This window comes from Canis lupus, chromosome 8, assembly GCF_048164855.1.
Source record: "Canis lupus baileyi chromosome 8, mCanLup2.hap1, whole genome shotgun sequence".
Lineage (NCBI taxonomy): Eukaryota > Metazoa > Chordata > Mammalia > Carnivora > Canidae > Canis > Canis lupus.
Window position 1 is genome coordinate 68,680,813 of NC_132845.1, and position 15,684 is coordinate 68,696,496.

Genomic DNA, 15,684 nt, shown 5'->3' on the forward strand with positions numbered 1-15,684 from the left:
TACTCCCTGGGGAAGTTAAGCCAACCAGTACATAATGCCTGGGATACTGGTGCGTGTCTTTCCCAGGGTTGGCAGTGTGAGATCTGTTCTGTACGGTGCTTGCTGTGAGTGCAGTAGGAATGTAGTGAGGCAGGGAGACCCAGGGTGGGCTGGTATGACCAGAAGAGGTAAGATGTGATCAGGGCCTAGTGGCTAAGGTCGGATTCGGGTGGGTACGAGGAGAGGCATTCTGTATAATGGAGACGACAGTGCAGCTTGTACATACCTAAAGCAGAGAGGGTGTTTTGGAAATTGGTAGATATGAGGTGGTACAGGTGGGTGTGAGCCTAGAGAGGCAGAAGTTTGGGAAAGTCACAGGGGGTTCTGGAGCAGGAGAAGGCAACCCCCAGGGTGACTGAGAACAGGAGGCCACTGAATGAGAAGCCCACTGGGAAACTGGGAAGCTATGGCAGCACTTGAGACCAGAGCCTGAGGTGGTGAGAATACAAAAGAATGGATACTGGAGATGTTTTGAAAAGAAATGAACAGGCCCTAGAAACTGATGAGATGTGAGGAAAGGCCGGAGGACAAAAGCGGCTCTGGCACAAGACCACTTGAAGAAAGATGGCATCACTACAAATAAAGGAATGGATGCTGGCTTGAGGAAAGAGGAAGAGTGTGAATTTAGACTTTTTTTTTTAAGATTTTATTTATTTATTCATGAGAGACAGAGAGAGAGAGAGAGAGAGAGAGAGAGGCAGAGACACAGGCAGAGGGAGAAACAGGCTCCACACAGGAAGACCGACGTGGGACTCAACCCCAGGACTCCAGGATCACACCCTGGACTGAAGGCGGCGCTAAACCGCTGAGCCACCTGGGATGCCCCAATTTGGACTTTTTCGAAAGTGGCAGTGTCTCTCTGACATTAGATTCCATGTTGGAAGAAGGTCAAAACAGACAGAAGTAGGGATAGGGAAGCAAACTCTGGGCAGGAACAGATATTGTAGGCAGAGGGCCAGAAAAGGCTGTCTCTGAGACAGGAGGGGTACACCCTCAAATGCCAAATCCCAGAAGCCCTGGGTGCAGGGAGATCCAAACAGGAGGGCGTCATTAACGGTGACAGGTAATGCAGGAATATACTTACTGACACAGAAAGATGGTCAGGCCACATTATGTTTTACATAATATAACCCCATTTGTGTTTACAAATATGCAATTTATACACATATATACACACATAAGCAGCAGTGAAGAAGACTATCCAGCAAGATGTTCATTATAGGTGGTGATTTTTTTTTTTTTTAAGTAGACTCCACACCCAACATGGAGCCCAAGGTGTGGCTTGAGCCCATAACCCTGAGATCAAGACCTGAGCCAATATCAAGAGTTAGGTGCTTGGGGCACCTACGTGGCTCGGCTGGTTAAGTGTTCCACTCTTGATTTCTGCTTGGGTCATGATCTCAGCTCCTGGGACCGAGCCCCTAGATGGGCTCCTCACTCGGTCGGAGTCAGCTTGGGATTCTCCCTCCCTCTCCCTCTGCTCCTCCCTCTGTTTTCTATCTCTCTCTCTCAAATAAATAAAAAACAAATCTAAAAAAAAGAGTCAGACGCTTAACCAACTGAACCACCCAGGCGCCCCTTCCCAGTAATTTTTAAATTCGTCTTTGCTCATCACATTTTATAATTTTTCTATAATGACCATAAATTACTTACCTGTGGTCTTCAAAATTAAAGGCCTCATAATCTCAGGAGGAAGTGTGCAGCAGAGGCCCCAGGATTTGGCAGCTGGGAGGTCAAGTGCATCTGGAGAGAACATGTCAGTAGCATAGTGAGGAGAGAAGACAGATCACAAGAAAGTGCAGGAAACATTGGCTGTGGTGAGAACAAGAATGTGGTCGACCTCAGACTGATCATGTAACTAGTTCTGCTGCTTAGAGACAGAGGTCAGAAGCAGCAGGAATCAGGTGGAAATGTTGTTTTTCAAAATAGGGTAGCCAATTGGAAAGACAGGGATAGGACAAGTTGAAAATGCCGGAGAGAAGGCAGCCCAGGGGTGGCTCAGCGGTTTAGCGCCACCTTCGGCCCGGGTTATGATCCTGGAGACCTGGGATTGAGTCCCACGTCTGGCTCCCTACGTGGAGCCTGCTTCTCCCTCCGCCTGTGCCTCTTTGTGTGTGTGTGTGTGTGTGTGTGTGTGTGTGTCTTTCATGATTAAATAAATAAAATCTTAAAAAAAAGAAAAGAAGAAGAAGAAGAAAATGCCAGAGAGAGAAGGGAAGAGTGAGTGGGAGGAAAGTCCTTCCTGGGGCTAACCTGGAATTGCACAGGGAGGGAGGGAGTCTTGAAACTTTGGGAAAAGAGGAAGGATAGTCCTCCTCCTGGGACTGGAAGGCAGAATGAGAGACTAGACTGGCACAGTCCTGGGGTGACAGTGAGGGAGCAAATGGTAGTTCCTACGCTCAGTCATGTAGCCTCTTTTCTGGAAAGCAAAGATGCAGAGGCTACGGAAGTGCAGAGTCTGCCTGAGACTGCAGGAGAACCAAGGAGAGATTGCTGCTGGTCTACCTCCTAGCTGGGCAGGAGTGGGGGTGGGCATGGGGGGGGTATGAGTCCTTTGTTTTCCTGTCCTAGTTACCCTAGATTCTTCCTAAGCCTTCCTGCCCTAGCTGGGCCCCCACATCCTTGGCATTCCCACCTTAGGCATCCTGGTCTTGTGTCCTCAGGTACATTATCTGCAACGCCCCATTACCCTGTGGTGTGGCCTCAACCACTCCCTGGTGCTGAGCCAGGGCTCAGACTTCAGCAAGGAGCTTCTGGGCTGCGGCTGTGGGGCTGGAGGCCGCCTCCCTGGCTGGCCTAAGGGGAGTGCCTCCTTCGTGAAGCTCCACGTCAAGGTCAGAGCATTGTCACACAAGCAGGCCACCAGGGAGGGCAGGAGCAGTAGAGCCAGGTGGCACCTAGGAGCATAACTGGGGCTCCTACAGGAATCCAGGGTGGGGGCATCTCCCCAGCACAATCTACCTCCCTTCCCTGCCACAAACCATGACTCCTGGCTCTCTCCCTTAGCAGACCCTGCTGGCCCTCTCTGACCTCACACAACCTTGGGACTCAGCCAGCCCTAGCTCACTTGTTGGCTCAGGGCTGGTCTCAGAGGGAGGAACACAACAGCTGGGGCTTCCTGGGAGCCCCTCAGGAAAGGCCCAACTCAGCCACACCCCTTCTCTCCTCCAAGGTCCCTTTGTGTGCCTGTTCCCTCTGCTCTACCAGAGAGTGCCTCTACATGCTGTCCAGCCATGACATCGAGCACCACCCCACCTATAGGGACCTACCAGCCAGCAGGGTGGTGGGGACCCCCGAGCCCAGCCTGGGAGCCGGAGCATCCCAAGACGCAGGGGGGGCGGCCCAAGCCTGTGAGGAGTACCTCAGCCAGATCCACAGTTGCCCCACCTTGCAGGATCGCATGGAAAAGATGAAGGAGATCGTAGGCTGGATGCCCTTGATGGCTGCACAGAAGGATTTCTTTTGGGAGGCCTTGGACATGCTGCAGAGGGCTGCTGCAGGCGTTGGCCCAGGCCTCCCAACCCCAGAGAGCTGACCACCCCCTCTCCTAGTCTCACCCCTGGAGGGAGAGTCTGGCCCTGGGCCAGGAGCTAAGGAGAAATGGGGTGGTAGCAATAAACACTGTATGTGCACAAGGGGTGGGGGGTGTGCGGGGATTGCTAGACATGCCAGGGTGGAGAGGGAACTGTTTTGTAAAATGTTCAGGGGGCTGCCCAGGAGGAGCCCCCAATCTGACTATCATGGACAAGAGATTTGATGGACAAATAGAATAAAAGGCTGAAGTGAGGCCCGGTTTGGAGCCCTGGGGCCTGGGAGGAAAATGGGGCAGGGGATGGGGACCGGGTGGCTCAGTGGGCAGTGGAGGCCCAGGCATGGGGGCGGGGGGTGCAGGCAGAGCAGAAGTGTCTCAGGCATTCAGGTGCTACAGAACTGACCACCTGAATCTTTCAGCCTGCTCTCCCCTCCCATTCCCAAGACCAGCCCAGGCTCCTGGACTTGGAAGTCTAAGCCCCACCTTCTGGAACAATGAAACCAACATATGCTACTCTATCTTCCTCGGATCCTCTATCTGACTTCCATCCTGGGGAGGCCACTTGCCTCGGACTTCACAGAGCTTCCTACCCGTTTCCCTTGGTCCCTGTGAAGTCAGCCCCCGCTTCCCCTCTACCGCCAGGTCCAGTCTCACATTTTGTCCCTTTCCCTCACTTTCTGCTCCATCCTCTTCCTCAGAAGGGGGATGCTCCCTTTACCATCTGCCCCGCCCCTAGCCCCTCCCATACCTCCAAATATTCGGGAGAGAAAATGGCTGAGCAGGAAAAATTCTCTCCTTGGCCTAGTCTGGCCCAGGGATGGAGAGAAGATAGTAGAAATTTGAAGTGGAAAATTAGCTGGAGCAAGGGGAGGTCAGGAAGGGGTAAGTGACTAGATGTAGGGGTCTAGGGAAGGGGGAGGCACAGGGATGGCTGGGAGGAAGGACCAGATGCTCAGGCACTGGGCAGAGTGGGGTCCAGGTGACAGGACTTGATGCCTGCATTGTGGCTGACGGCTGATGCTCCTTCTGCCCTTCACTGCTCCACCCCCTACTTAGGTCAATATTTATGTGTCCTGGACCTAGAGAGGCCCCTGGACTCACCACTGTCCCAACTAAACTCTCCCTGTCCCGCCTTCCCCACCGCCCGCCCCGCTGGCCAGTCCCCACGCCCACACACCCGAGGCTGCCTCATCTGGCACTGATTATCTCCGCTGCTGCCGCTGCTGCTGCTAAACTCAGCTGCTGCCTCTGCCTCAAGGACCCCGGCGCCTCTCCCCCCGGCCATGCTGCCTGCTGCCACAGCCTCCCTCTTGGGGCCCCTCCTCACTGCCTGGGCCCTGCTGCCTTTCACCCAGGGCCAGACCCCCAACTATACCAGGTAGGTCTCTTGGCACCTTCCAGATAGCTTGAGTGAGCTTCAAAAACCCCTGATTCCTGGGGGTTTTGCCTGTGGAGCCCATGGATTCTTTCACTAATGCACCACCCCCCAGATCTCCTATAGCCCCAACTCTTCCCTGGTCCCCATGTTCTCCCTCCCTACCTGCAAGACTACTATTTCCTGTGGGTCACCAGTGCCCCCCATTCCTCCACCCTTTGTCCCTCATCTTCTAAGTCTTCCCATCCACCCAGACCCTTGCCCACCCCTCACCCCCCACCCCTATGGAACCTGAGAGCACCAAGACCTTGAACTTGCCTGGTAGCTGGACATCTGGATTCCAGGAGAGAATGAGAGGTGGGGGGGCTGAGAGGGGGGAGCGAGGGGGAGACTTGGGAGTCAGATACTCAAGTAGTTGAGAGCAGGGCAAAGGTTGGGAGCTGGGGAAATCTGGTCTCCAGGTTCAACATGAGGGCCATTGCTGCTGCTGCTCCTCATCTCTCCGCCCCCTCCCCCCCATGGCTTCGTGGCTGTGTCCACATCTGGAAGTAGTTAGGCGGCTCCTGTCCCCGACTGCCAGGCAGGGCGAGGGGGGAGAGTGAGGAACAGCCCGAGGAGGATTCCGGGAATTCCTATTGGGGTGGGGGTGGGGACTGGGGGGTGTTGGAGAGACAGCCAAGTTGCTGGCCCCACTTGTTCCTAATCCTTTCAATCCCGGCATGGCTGGCTGAGGCTGCCCCAGATTCCCTAGGCCTCCATCCCCCTGGCTTCCCTCCCTGCCCCCCCACCCTCCGTCCCTATCCTTCCCAAGCTCTCTTCCACTCATGGCTGATGCCTCTTCTGATCTCCAGACCTGTGTTCCTGTGTGGAGGGGATGTGACCGGGGAGTCAGGTTACGTGGCAAGTGAGGGTTTCCCCAACCTGTACCCCCCCAATAAGGAGTGCATCTGGACAATAACGGTGAGAAGTTCCTTCCTATCACTACCCCCTTGTTGTAGTCTCCCAGGCCCAACTAAGGGCACCTCAGTCTGCCGGCCCCCTGCTCCCACCACCTCCCATCCCTGAACCACCAAGCCTTATCCCCTCTGTCACTGAGGCAGCAGTGCCCATAATAACACGGGGCAAAGCGTCCTCACACCTTACTTAAGGTCTGCTTCTCCACTTCCAGCTTCATTCCCAGTCCTCCAATCTCTCCAGGACCTCAGGTCTTGTCCCGTGCACAAGCCAAAAGCTGCTGCAGAGCCCAGGTCCTCTGCTCTGCACGCTGATGGGGTCCCTTTCTGTTCAGGCCCAGTATCTGTATGAAATGCTTGGGGAAGGACAGGTACCCTCTGCCTGGGTTGTGTGTGGCCTGACTTTGCAGGTCCTCTTCCCTGTCCCCGCCTTCAGGTCCCTGAGGGCCAGACTGTGTCCCTTTCCTTCCGAGTCTTTGATTTGGAGCTGCACCCCGCCTGCCGTTATGATGCTCTGGAGGTCTTTGCCGGGTCTGGAACCTCGGGCCAGCGGCTTGGACGCTTCTGCGGGACCTTCCGGCCTGCGCCCTTAGTCGCCCCCGGCAACCAGGTGACCCTGAGGATGACGGCGGACGAGGGCACGGGAGGACGAGGCTTCCTGCTCTGGTACAGCGGGCGGGCCACCTCAGGCACTGGTGAGACCTCACTCGCCTCCGCCTCCCCCTCTCCTGGCCCCGCCCCCGGCGCAGGCCCCGCCCCCAGCCTTAACCTCCACCCCCAGCCGAACCCCAAGCCCGAGAGCCTAGGGCCCCCATTACCTCCCTTACCCTTTTTCCTCACTAACTGCCCCTTCAGTCCCTCCTCCTCGTCTTCTCTCCCCCCTCCCGCTCCCGCCCACCCCCTCTTCCAGGCCCCCCCCCAGGCGCGAGGCGGAAATGGGTCACCGACCCGCGGGTGGAATGGGCGGCCTGGGGTTACTGGGACGGTGAGTAACAGCCCGCCCCCGTCCGCAATCGGGCTCCCTCAGACGGGCGCGAGGAGGCATTCGGGCTGGGGGATTAGGTACCCCCGACCCGGAGCCCCCTACACCCAGCCCGGGGCTCCCGATTGCGGTCCCATCACCCCCTCCTGGCGGTAGAGGTCTCCCCTAAATGTTTAAGGCAGGGACCTCCCCAAAGAGGCTTCTGGGGCTGTGCCCCAATTTGAGGGCACCCTCACAACGTGAGGACTCCCCAACCTGCAAGAGGGACTTCTCCGCCGGACCGGGGAGATGGGATCTCCCAGGGGAAGAGGAGCGGTGTGGCCGCGGGTCAGGGGGAGGGGCGAGAGGGAGCGTGTCCTGCCAATGCCTCCTCCCCCTTCCAGCGCCCACCTGGGCGCCGGGCGGTCCGAGACTCCCCTGAGCCCTGCTTCTCCAAGCCCCCTATCTGCTAACCAACTCCCTCTTCCGTACCCCTCTTCTCGTCCGCTCACGCTGAGACCCAGACATCCGAGCTTCCAGCACAGGCTTCCAGCCTAGCGCTCTCCTCGAGCTGACCGAGGGTCTCCACCGCCTCCCACCCCCACACCTCTCTCCCCTCCCCAGAGCACCAATTTTGCGGGGGGCGGCTGGAGAAGGCCCAGGGAACCCTGACCACGCCCAACTGGCCCGAGTCCGATTACCCCCCGGGCATCAGCTGTTCCTGGCACATCATCGCGCCCCCGGACCAGGTACCGAGCCCCTGCCCGGGCCGCCCTCGGGGACCCGGGCGGCGTCCTGCAGCATGCAGCCAGCAAAGATTTATTGACCATCTGCTATGTCCCGATCACTGAGCTCACGGTGGTGGGGTGCGAAAACAGACCCAGAACTGCTCGCGCTCAAACAAAAAAATGTAAAATAACACCTGTGACGAGTCTTACGAGAGCGAGGTACACGATGCTGATACATAAACGGTGTTTTGTGTGTGTAAGTGGCGGCAGTGGAGGTGGATGCTGGGTCTGTTCCTTGAGCGTGAGCCTGGACTAGACCTTGCCGACGAAGGCAGACGCCACGGAAGGGTTCCCTTGGTGTGTGACCCTCCGAGCGCTGGTGTGACTGCTTTAAGAAGGGAGCTCCAGGGGACGCGGGAGGGGAGAGAGAGATTGCCGCGAGCTTCCGGGCTCCAGGAGGAGGCAAGAGGTGCAGAGCTTCCGCGCCCTCGAGCCGCCGGGGGTACCGCCGCGCAGCCTCCTCTCTCCCCGCCGACAGGTGATCTCGCTGACCTTCGGGAAGTTTGACCTGGAGCCCGACACCTACTGCCGCTACGACTCGGTCAGCGTGTTCAACGGAGCCGTGAGCGATGACGCCAAGAGGCTGGGAAAGTTCTGCGGCGACACCGCCCCGGGGTGAGGGGGCGGGACCCGGGTGGTTGGCGGGGAGGGGTCTCCACCTCCCCAGGAAAGGGAGTGGGGCTGAGAGACCTGGCTTAGATGAAGAGGTGAACACCTGCACCGGGGACCCCCAAAATGGGCGGAGCTAGTAGGGGACCAGGCAGAAGACCCGGTTTGGCCCCGGGACGGGTCCACGGAGGGAGAGGCGAGTAGGTCCCGCGTAGTCAGGTAGCTGGTTAAGGCTAACCCAGGGCAGAGGTTACAAAGGCCCGCCTGACGCTTCCCACGGTGCCCGCCACCCGCAGTCCCATCTCCTCTGAAGGGAATGAGCTCCTCGTCCAGTTCGTCTCTGACCTCAGTGTCACGGCCGATGGCTTCTCCGCCTCCTACAAGACCCTGCCACGAGGTGCCGCTGCCGAAGGGCAGGCCCGGAGCCCCGGGGAGGATGCCCGGTCAGGAGCCTCGCTCCCCAAGCCCGGACCCCCACCTGTGGAGAAGCCAAAGGCCTCATCGGAGGCTCAAGCAACTCCGGAAGCTCCCAGTGAGTCTGGGAAGGGGGAGGAAGGGACATAGACTGAAAGGAGCCATTCCAAAGACCTCCCTTCTGAACTCGTTCATTTATGCACACAGTTATGCTCTGGTACCTCCTCTGTACGTACTCAGGTCTGGTACTGGGTGTGGGGTCTAGCACTGGATAGAGCTCTGAATGAACTAAAATTAATGAGACCTTTAGGAGGAAAGGGGTCCTTCCTACCTGCCCATTGGGTCCCCCTCCACAAACAGCACCCCCCTCCTTCCTAGATGTGCCCAATGTGTCCTGCCCAAAGCAGTGCCGAAGGACAGGCACCTTGCAGAGCAACTTCTGTTCCAGCAGCCTGGGTAAGAAGCCCCATCTGCCAGCTTTGCTCCTCCAGCAGCGCTAATCCCACTCCTGTCCCCAAAGTCCCCCCTCCTGGCTCCAGCCCTGACCTGGCCTCTGTCTCCTCAATTCTCACCCCCACTCTCCCACAGTGGTGACCGCGACAGTGAAGTCCATGGTTCGAGGCCCAGGGGAGGGCCTCACTGTCACTGTCAGTCTCATTGGTGCTTACAAAACCGGAGGCCTGGACCTGCCTTCTCCAATCACTGACACCCCCCTGAAGTTCTATGTGCCTTGCAAGCAGTGCCCTCCCATGAAGAAAGGTAACAGATGTGGGAAAATGGGGAGGAGGACTTAGCCTCATGAAAATGATAGAATCTGAAGGACTCTGACGGGGAGGTACATCTACAAGGTCACAATAATGCACTCTCAATACCTCCCTTCCCTCCCCTCCCCCAGGAGCCAGTTATCTGATGATGGGCCAAGTGGAAGAGAACAGAGGTCCTATCCTTCCTGCAGAGAGCTTCGTTGTTCTCTACCGGCCCAACCAGGACCAGATCCTCACCAACCTCAGCAAGCGGAAGTGCCCCTCCCAGCCTGGAAGGGCTGCTGGGTCCCAGGCCTGAAACCCAGGCTACCTTCCTAGCCTAGAGCCCTAGGGACTCCTTTCTTATCCAAATAAATGTTTCTTGACTGAGGAAGGGGTCACATTTCCATTTCTATGGTCTGGGGGCCCCCTAAGGAGATTTCATTCATTCGTTAAACTCAACATGTTTCAGAACAATCTTTTCAGAATGCAAGACTTTGTCACCCCTTTGCTCAAAACTCTTCCCCTATTTTCAACACACACAAATACACATACACACACAATGGTAACTATGTAGATGTGTTGGATGTGTTAATTAGCTTGATTGTGGTGATCTTTTCATAATGTGTACATAAATCCAAATATCAAGTTGTACACCCTTTGGTTTTTTTTAAGATTTTATTTATTTAGGGACCCCTGGGTGGCTCAGCAGTTGAGCGTCTGCCTTTGGCTCAGGGCCTGATCCTGGGGTTCCGAGACTGAGTCCCACATCCGGCTTCCTACATGGAGCTTGCTTCTCCCTCTGCCTATGTCTCTGCCTCTCTCCCTCTCTCCCTCTCTCTCTCTCTCTCTCTGTCTCTCATGAACAAATAAAATCTTTAATAAAAGAAAAGATTTTATTTATTTGTTTGAGAGAGAGCACACGCTCATGCACAAGGAGGGTAAGAGCAGGAGGGAGGACAACCCCCACTCCTCAAGCAGGAAGCCCAACTTGAGGCTCGATCCCAGGACCCTGAGATCATGACATGAGCTGTTAACCAACTTGGCTCAGTTGAGCCACCAGGACCCCTTCAAGGGCAGTTGTACACCTTAAATAGATACAATTTGTATATGTCCTAAGACATCTCAATTAAGCTATTAAAAAAAAGAAATAAAGAAAACCTCTCCCATAGGTTCCCACTAGTCTCAGAATAAAATCCAAAGTCCTACTGAAGACTGAGTCTCTACGTGATCTGCATCCACCCTCCCACCTTATCTCATCTCTGACTGTTGTCTCCCTTAGAAGTGCTGTTCCAGTCTCAGTGGGTCCTTGATCATTTTTAGTACATTCTGCTTCAGGGCTTTGCCTTAGCTATCCCCTCTGTCCAAAATTCTCACCGCGGATCTATCATGGCTCGCCTCCTAACTTCAATCAGATCTCAGCATAAAGTTCATCCTAGTCACACATTTGTTCCTTCCAAATGGCAGGCTCTCTGGAATGAACCAGAAAACAAAGTCTCTGCTCTTATGGGGAGGAAAGTACATTCTACTGGAGCAGAGATAAGTAACAAACATGGTGTCAAGTGAAACTGTGCTGAAGAAAACAAAAGCCTGAAAGGATAAAGTGGGTTCTACATTTGTTGGGGTGCTCAGGGAAGGCTTTGGGATAAGATGAACTTTGTTTTTGCTCTACTGCTAACCACTCATGTGCCCTGGGGTGAGATTCTTCATCTTCCTGAGGCCACTTCTTTTGTGAAAGGAGTTAAAGATTCAGTGGGATGATGCAAGTGGCAGGGTTGGTAAATCCTACTTCCTTGTGCAAACGTGATTTCTGAGTCCCGTGCAGGAAAGGGAGACACAGGAGAGAAGTCATGGGCTGAGATCTTGATGCAGGCAGTTTGGGTACAGAGATAGATCGATAGATAGACAGACGGACTGAGCCTTACGGAGACTTGGAAAGGAAAAGAGCGTGAGTCTCATCTTTTCTGGGTTTTTTATTGGGGATTGTCATCTGGTGTGCGGGTCCTCTCAGGCATCCTGGAATTAGTCAGAACAACGGTAGGACGCAGGTGTCTTTCATGTCACTCATTCCCTGAAGCTGGGGGGTCTTGGCCTGGAGCTATCTAGTGCCAGTGGTCTGGAATAGGCACATAATGGTTAGCAGGTGATTCTTTAGATATCACCTATAGTGCTGGAAGACTCCAAAGATATCATTTCTTTGACCCTTATAAGGAGGCCATATACTTTTTACATTAGGAGGCACGTGTAGAGTGGGGTGGGTGTGCAGGCCCTAGCAAGAATAGAAGCTGGAAAAGAAACAAAGGGGAAGGGACACCTGGGTGGCTCAGCGGTTGAGCGTCTACCTTTGGCTCAGGGTGTGATCCTGGGGTCCCGGGGTCGAGTCCTACATCGGGCTCCTTGCATGGAGTCTGCTTCTCTCTCTGCCTATGTCTCTGCCTCTCTCTCTGTGTCTGTCATAAATAAATAAAATCGTTAAAAAAAGAAAGAAAAAAAAAAAAAGAAACAAAGGGGGAAAAAACCGGCTTTGGGAGTGCCTGAGTGGCTCAGTCAGTTAAGTGGCTCACTCTTGATTTCTGCTCAGGCCATGATCTCAAGGTCCTGGGATCCATCCCCACCTCGCCCCAGGCTCCACATTCAGCGGGGTCGGTTTCAGGATTCGCTCTCCCGTTCCCCTCCCACTCGTGCTCTCTCTCAAATCTTAAAAACAAACAAAAAGACTATTTCATGAGGTCTCTGTAGTTTTCCTGTCTGAATCCTACTCCAACTGGAAGCAACCTCGCAACTAGTACTGTGGAAAACGGCTGCGATTGCCGCAGAGGCTTCTAGGAAGGCCTGGGATTAAAGTAGAGAAAGGGGGCTTCCCCACCGCAAGTGATTCTAGCGACTGGGAGGTCGCAACCGGGAGGGAGGAACAAAGCCCAGGGGCCCGCTACCCGCGCTAAGGACTTCCCTCAGTCACTCTGGGCAGAGCTTTCTGGCCGGAGTCGCCCGTAAAGTTTTGCGTCACTGGGATCAAGCCAATCACGTCGTTAAGCTCGCCAATCGGAGTACACCTACGGCGGAAACGCGGCCGCCCCAGCCAATGACAGCGGCCGTACGGCGGAAGCGTAGGAATGGCCTCCCGGGAAGATGGCTGCCTCGGTCCGGCCACAAGTTGATTGGCAGGTACAGTGACCAGAAGGTAAGCCTCATAGCAGGAGCGGCTGTTCGGAGGCTGACGCACAAAGGAGCTGCGGGCGGAGCTCAGGGAGGGGTCGGAGGCACAGATAAAAGCCTCTAGAGAGCCGGAGGAAGGGCGGTTCCGGAGGGGGGCGCTGCGGCAGGCGGGGTCTGGCCGGAGAGCGGGGACGCCCGGAAGGGGCGGGGCCTGCGGCGGGGCGGGCGGGGCTTCTGAGATCCGGAGCCGAGCCTGCAGACAAGGCCCGGGTTGGGAGCAAATAGGGGCAGGGTTTATGGGGTGGGCGTGACCATGGGGTGGGGCTTGGGGCGGGGCCTAAAGGGACCGGGTAGAGCCCGAGAGGGGAAGGGCTTGGGGGGCCCAGGCCTGGTCTGCGGGAGCCTCATTTAGCCGGCTTCCGACGCGGCGGCGGCAGGATCAGTCCAGGCCCCGCCCCCTGAGCATTCCGATCCCTTTCTCCCCTCTCATTCCGATCCTTTTCTCCCCTCTTGTCCCCCAGCTCTAGACTCCAGGCCCTGTCCCCTGAGCTCTGCCTTCGTATGTCCACCGTTCACAGCCTGCATGCGCCGTGGGGCGCCCCAGGACCAGGAGCTGGTGGGCGCGGGGGCTCCTGGGCGGGGGTCCCGGGGCGCCCCTCCTCCCTCGGGACTTGTCCCGGTCCTCGTCTTTCCCCCGGACCTAGTATTCAGGGCGGACCAGCGGAGTGGACCCCGGCAGCTGCTGACCCTCTATAACCCCACGGGAGCTGCGCTTCGCTTCCGAGGTGAAGGGATGGGCACCTCATGCTAGGGATCTGGGTCTGGCGGCCGGACACTTGGGGGGAGGGGCTGCATGGGCTGGGGGAGCGAGATGAGTGGGGTCAGATAGCCAACCTTGGTGGACTGGAAAAGTCATGTCCAGTCCCGGCGTAGAAGGGAAGGGAGACTCTAGTGTCCCTCCACGGGCTAGCTTGTGTAGGGTCTCTGAAGCAGTAGTCGGTCTGTGTCCCTTTATTCCTCAGTCCTGTGCACAGCACCTGCCAAATACACGGTGTTTGACGCAGAAGGATATGTGAAACCTCAGTCCTGCATTGACATGTGAGTTGGGGTGGAGGGGCCTCTTGGAAGCCAGGGGTCGTGGCCCCCTTTGAATTACCGTGCTGGTGATGGTGAAGTAGGGCTCAGCTGATTCTCCTCAGTCTTTTTCCCTACCTCTGTTTGCATCCCTAAGGGAAAGGCTCCTGGGAAGAGGGGAGGGGGGCTGGATCCACTTGGATCACTGCCTGTCACTCACTTCCTTTCAATGGGCTCTTTCCTATATTGGGACCAGTGTTATTCGCCACGTGGCCCCCATTCCCAGCCACTATGACGTCCAGGACCGCTTCCGCATTGAGCTGTCTGAGGAGGGAGCTGAGGGTCGAGTGGTGGGGCGCAAGGACATCACCTCGGTTCTGAGGGCCCCAGCCTACCCACTTGAGCTCCAGGGACAGCCTGACCCAACACCCCACCCAGGGCCTCCTTCCTGGACAACACCACCCACGGCCAGACACTTCCCAGAGAGTGAGTTGGGGGATGGGAATTCTTGAGTTCTTCAGCATTGCCCTAGAGATGCACTCAGTTGGAGTTGAAGAGGTCTTCTGGTTCGATCTTTCGCTTTTTGGTCATTCTTAGGAGCTGAGATTTTATATCAGGTTAGGCAAAAAGCAGACTTTGTAGTTTTCCTGGTTTCTGGCTTCTTAGAAAAGTTCTTCCTTAGCTGTACCTTTTTTTTTTTTTAAGATTTTATTTATTTATTCCTGAGAGACACACAGAGAGAGAGAGAGGCAGAGACACAGGCAGAGGGAGAACAGGCTCTATCCAGGGAGCCCGATGCAGGACTCGATCCCAGGACTATAGGATCAAGCCCTGGGCTGAAGGCAGATGCTAAACCCCTGAGCCACCCAGGGATCCCCACCGGGCTCTAACTTTAATACTTCCTATCATGTGCCAGTTCAGCTCAGTTCAGTAAGAAACCTGTACTGTACCAAGTTGTGGGCTGTATATGGGTCATAGGACTCCTTGCCTGGCGGACATGTACACAGGAGCCAGTAACAAAGGCAGGGTGAAGAGGGAAAAAATGCTGAGGGATCACAGGGGAGAGGGTTTCTCATGGTTGTGGGGACAGAGGCTCCAGGGAGGAGAGGACACTTCTAGTATGCCACCTGGGAGGCAATAAAAAAACAGAGATGTCTCCTATCTCTAGCTTCCTCCCTGGAGGTTGGGCTGGGCAGGAGGGGGGCTGGAGCTTCTGATGAGCCTTTTTTCCCAGACCGCCACCCACAACTGGCCACCAGCTCCTTCCTCCTCTTCCTGCTGACTGGCATAGTCTCTGTGGCCTTCCTGCTGCTCCCGCTCCAGGACGAGCTCGGCAGCCAGCTGCCTCAAATCCTGCACGTCTCTCTGGGACAGAAGTTGGTGGCAGCCTACATCTTGGGTGAGCACAGTAGTGGCTAGGGGCGTGGGGGCCAGCAGGAAGGCTAGCAGACTCCCAGGGCTGCTCACACCGCCTTGCTTGTCTTTGTCCCCTCTCCAGGACTCCTCACCATGGTGTTCCTTCGGACCTGAGCTTCCTGCTCAACCTCCAGCCCCCTCCTAGGGCAGGGATGTGGACGTGCTCATGAGACAGCCACTGTGATGCTCATTCCTCGCCTCAATTCCTACTCCCTCTTCTTCCTGCCCATCCTCCCTCCCCTAAGGACCCAGGGATTTGTATTGTTTCGAAATTGAATAAAATAAATTTTTGAAATTAAACAGAATTGGAGGGAGTAAGCCCCTTTCTTCCCAGTTCCTCCTCCTGTCCGCAGGGCACCCAGGAAGTGGGGGCAGGGAAGGGGCCCAGTGAGGATAGAGAAGACCTGGGTTCTGGTCCTGATGCCACATTGGAAAAACTGTGTGACCTTGAGCAAGTCATTGAACTTCTCTGAGCTTCTATTTCTACCTCTAACACCAGGGAATTGGCAAGCAGGTTTTTCAGGTCCCCCTTAGCTCTAAAAATAGGGTCCTGTCCCTAAGCTGGTGTATTTAAACTATAAATCCTGCCTCATGCCACCCACTGCAGAAGCCCAGTCTCATAGT

The 15,684-nt window shown here is 55.8% G+C and overlaps 3 protein-coding genes and 2 long non-coding RNA genes across 17 annotated transcripts in view; 3 read left to right on the top strand and 2 right to left on the bottom strand.

Moving 5' to 3' along the window:
* Window positions 1-3,826, top strand: part of FBXO24 (F-box protein 24) — a 12,099-nt gene extending 8,273 nt beyond the window's left edge. For all 8 annotated transcript variants that reach the window (XM_072837242.1, XM_072837243.1, XM_072837249.1 and 5 more), the window contains 2 exons: window positions 2,703-2,873; window positions 3,212-3,826. In XM_072837242.1, the coding sequence (XP_072693343.1) occupies window positions 2,703-2,873; window positions 3,212-3,574 (534 nt within the window). In that variant the 3' untranslated portion in view covers window positions 3,575-3,826. The remainder of the gene's footprint in view (window positions 1-2,702; window positions 2,874-3,211) is intronic.
* Window positions 1-6,593, bottom strand: part of LOC140638989 (uncharacterized) — an 8,328-nt gene extending 1,735 nt beyond the window's left edge. The window contains exons 1-2 of one of the 2 annotated variants that reach the window (XR_012035893.1): window positions 6,085-6,593; window positions 1,693-1,782 (exon numbers count right to left, since the gene is read on the bottom strand). This is a non-coding gene — a long non-coding RNA (uncharacterized lncRNA). Of the gene's footprint in view, window positions 1-1,692; window positions 1,783-5,264; window positions 5,539-6,084 lie in introns of those variants that run through there. The other variant, XR_012035892.1, reaches the window with a different exon arrangement.
* PCOLCE (procollagen C-endopeptidase enhancer) lies at window positions 4,501-9,808 on the top strand. Of its 2 annotated transcripts, XM_072837260.1 has the most exons (10): window positions 4,501-4,949; window positions 5,798-5,906; window positions 6,336-6,594; window positions 6,810-6,884; window positions 7,485-7,609; window positions 8,127-8,263; window positions 8,554-8,789; window positions 9,050-9,127; window positions 9,260-9,430; window positions 9,567-9,808. In XM_072837260.1, the coding sequence occupies exons 1-10, from the start codon at window positions 4,855-4,857 to the stop codon at window positions 9,731-9,733; spliced, it is 1,452 nt and encodes a 483-aa protein (XP_072693361.1). In that variant the 5' UTR covers window positions 4,501-4,854; the 3' UTR covers window positions 9,734-9,808. The 2 variants fall into 2 exon arrangements, with proteins under 2 accessions (XP_072693361.1, XP_072693362.1); XM_072837261.1 differs by lacking the exon at window positions 6,810-6,884 and having other exon boundaries at window positions 4,511-4,949.
* A 1,561-nt stretch (window positions 9,809-11,369) lies between these two features.
* Window positions 11,370-12,777, bottom strand: LOC140638988 (uncharacterized). 2 transcript variants are annotated; one of them, XR_012035891.1, is made up of 3 exons: window positions 12,472-12,777; window positions 11,757-11,864; window positions 11,370-11,530 (listed from the first exon to the last, which is right to left on the bottom strand). It is a non-coding gene; the product is annotated as an uncharacterized lncRNA (long non-coding RNA). The 2 variants fall into 2 exon arrangements; XR_012035890.1 differs by lacking the exon at window positions 12,472-12,777 and adding an exon at window positions 11,979-12,457.
* MOSPD3 (motile sperm domain containing 3) lies at window positions 12,448-15,365 on the top strand. Of its 3 annotated transcripts, none has more exons than XM_072837264.1 (6): window positions 12,448-12,595; window positions 13,092-13,355; window positions 13,593-13,668; window positions 13,901-14,130; window positions 14,879-15,043; window positions 15,143-15,365. In XM_072837264.1, exons 2-6 carry the CDS (start codon window positions 13,154-13,156, stop codon window positions 15,172-15,174), a joined length of 705 nt encoding a protein of 234 aa, XP_072693365.1. In that variant the 5' UTR covers window positions 12,448-12,595; window positions 13,092-13,153; the 3' UTR covers window positions 15,175-15,365. The 3 variants fall into 3 exon arrangements, with proteins under 3 accessions (XP_072693365.1, XP_072693367.1, XP_072693366.1); XM_072837266.1 differs by having other exon boundaries at window positions 12,562-12,579; XM_072837265.1 differs by lacking the exon at window positions 12,448-12,595 and adding an exon at window positions 12,725-12,840.
* Window positions 15,366-15,684: the final 319 nt, after the last annotated feature.

What these genes read in the sequence shown, in the direction of transcription:
- MOSPD3 (XM_072837264.1), top strand. Translation starts at nt 13,154, where the DNA reads ATGCGCCGTGGGGCGCCCCAGGACCAGGAGCTGGTGGGCGCGGGGGCT. An exon ending in CCTCAGTCCTGCATTGACAT is followed by an intron (nt 13,669 to 13,900) that starts GTGAGTTGGGGT and finishes TATTGGGACCAG; the next exon opens with TGTTATTCGCCACGTGGCCC. An exon ending in GGTGGCAGCCTACATCTTGG is followed by an intron (nt 15,044 to 15,142) that starts GTGAGCACAGTA and finishes TCCCCTCTCCAG; the next exon opens with GACTCCTCACCATGGTGTTC.
- PCOLCE (XM_072837260.1), top strand. Translation starts at nt 4,855, where the DNA reads ATGCTGCCTGCTGCCACAGCCTCCCTCTTGGGGCCCCTCCTCACTGCC. An exon ending in CAGACCCCCAACTATACCAG is followed by an intron (nt 4,950 to 5,797) that starts GTAGGTCTCTTG and finishes TCTGATCTCCAG; the next exon opens with ACCTGTGTTCCTGTGTGGAG. An exon ending in AGTGCATCTGGACAATAACG is followed by an intron (nt 5,907 to 6,335) that starts GTGAGAAGTTCC and finishes CCCCGCCTTCAG; the next exon opens with GTCCCTGAGGGCCAGACTGT.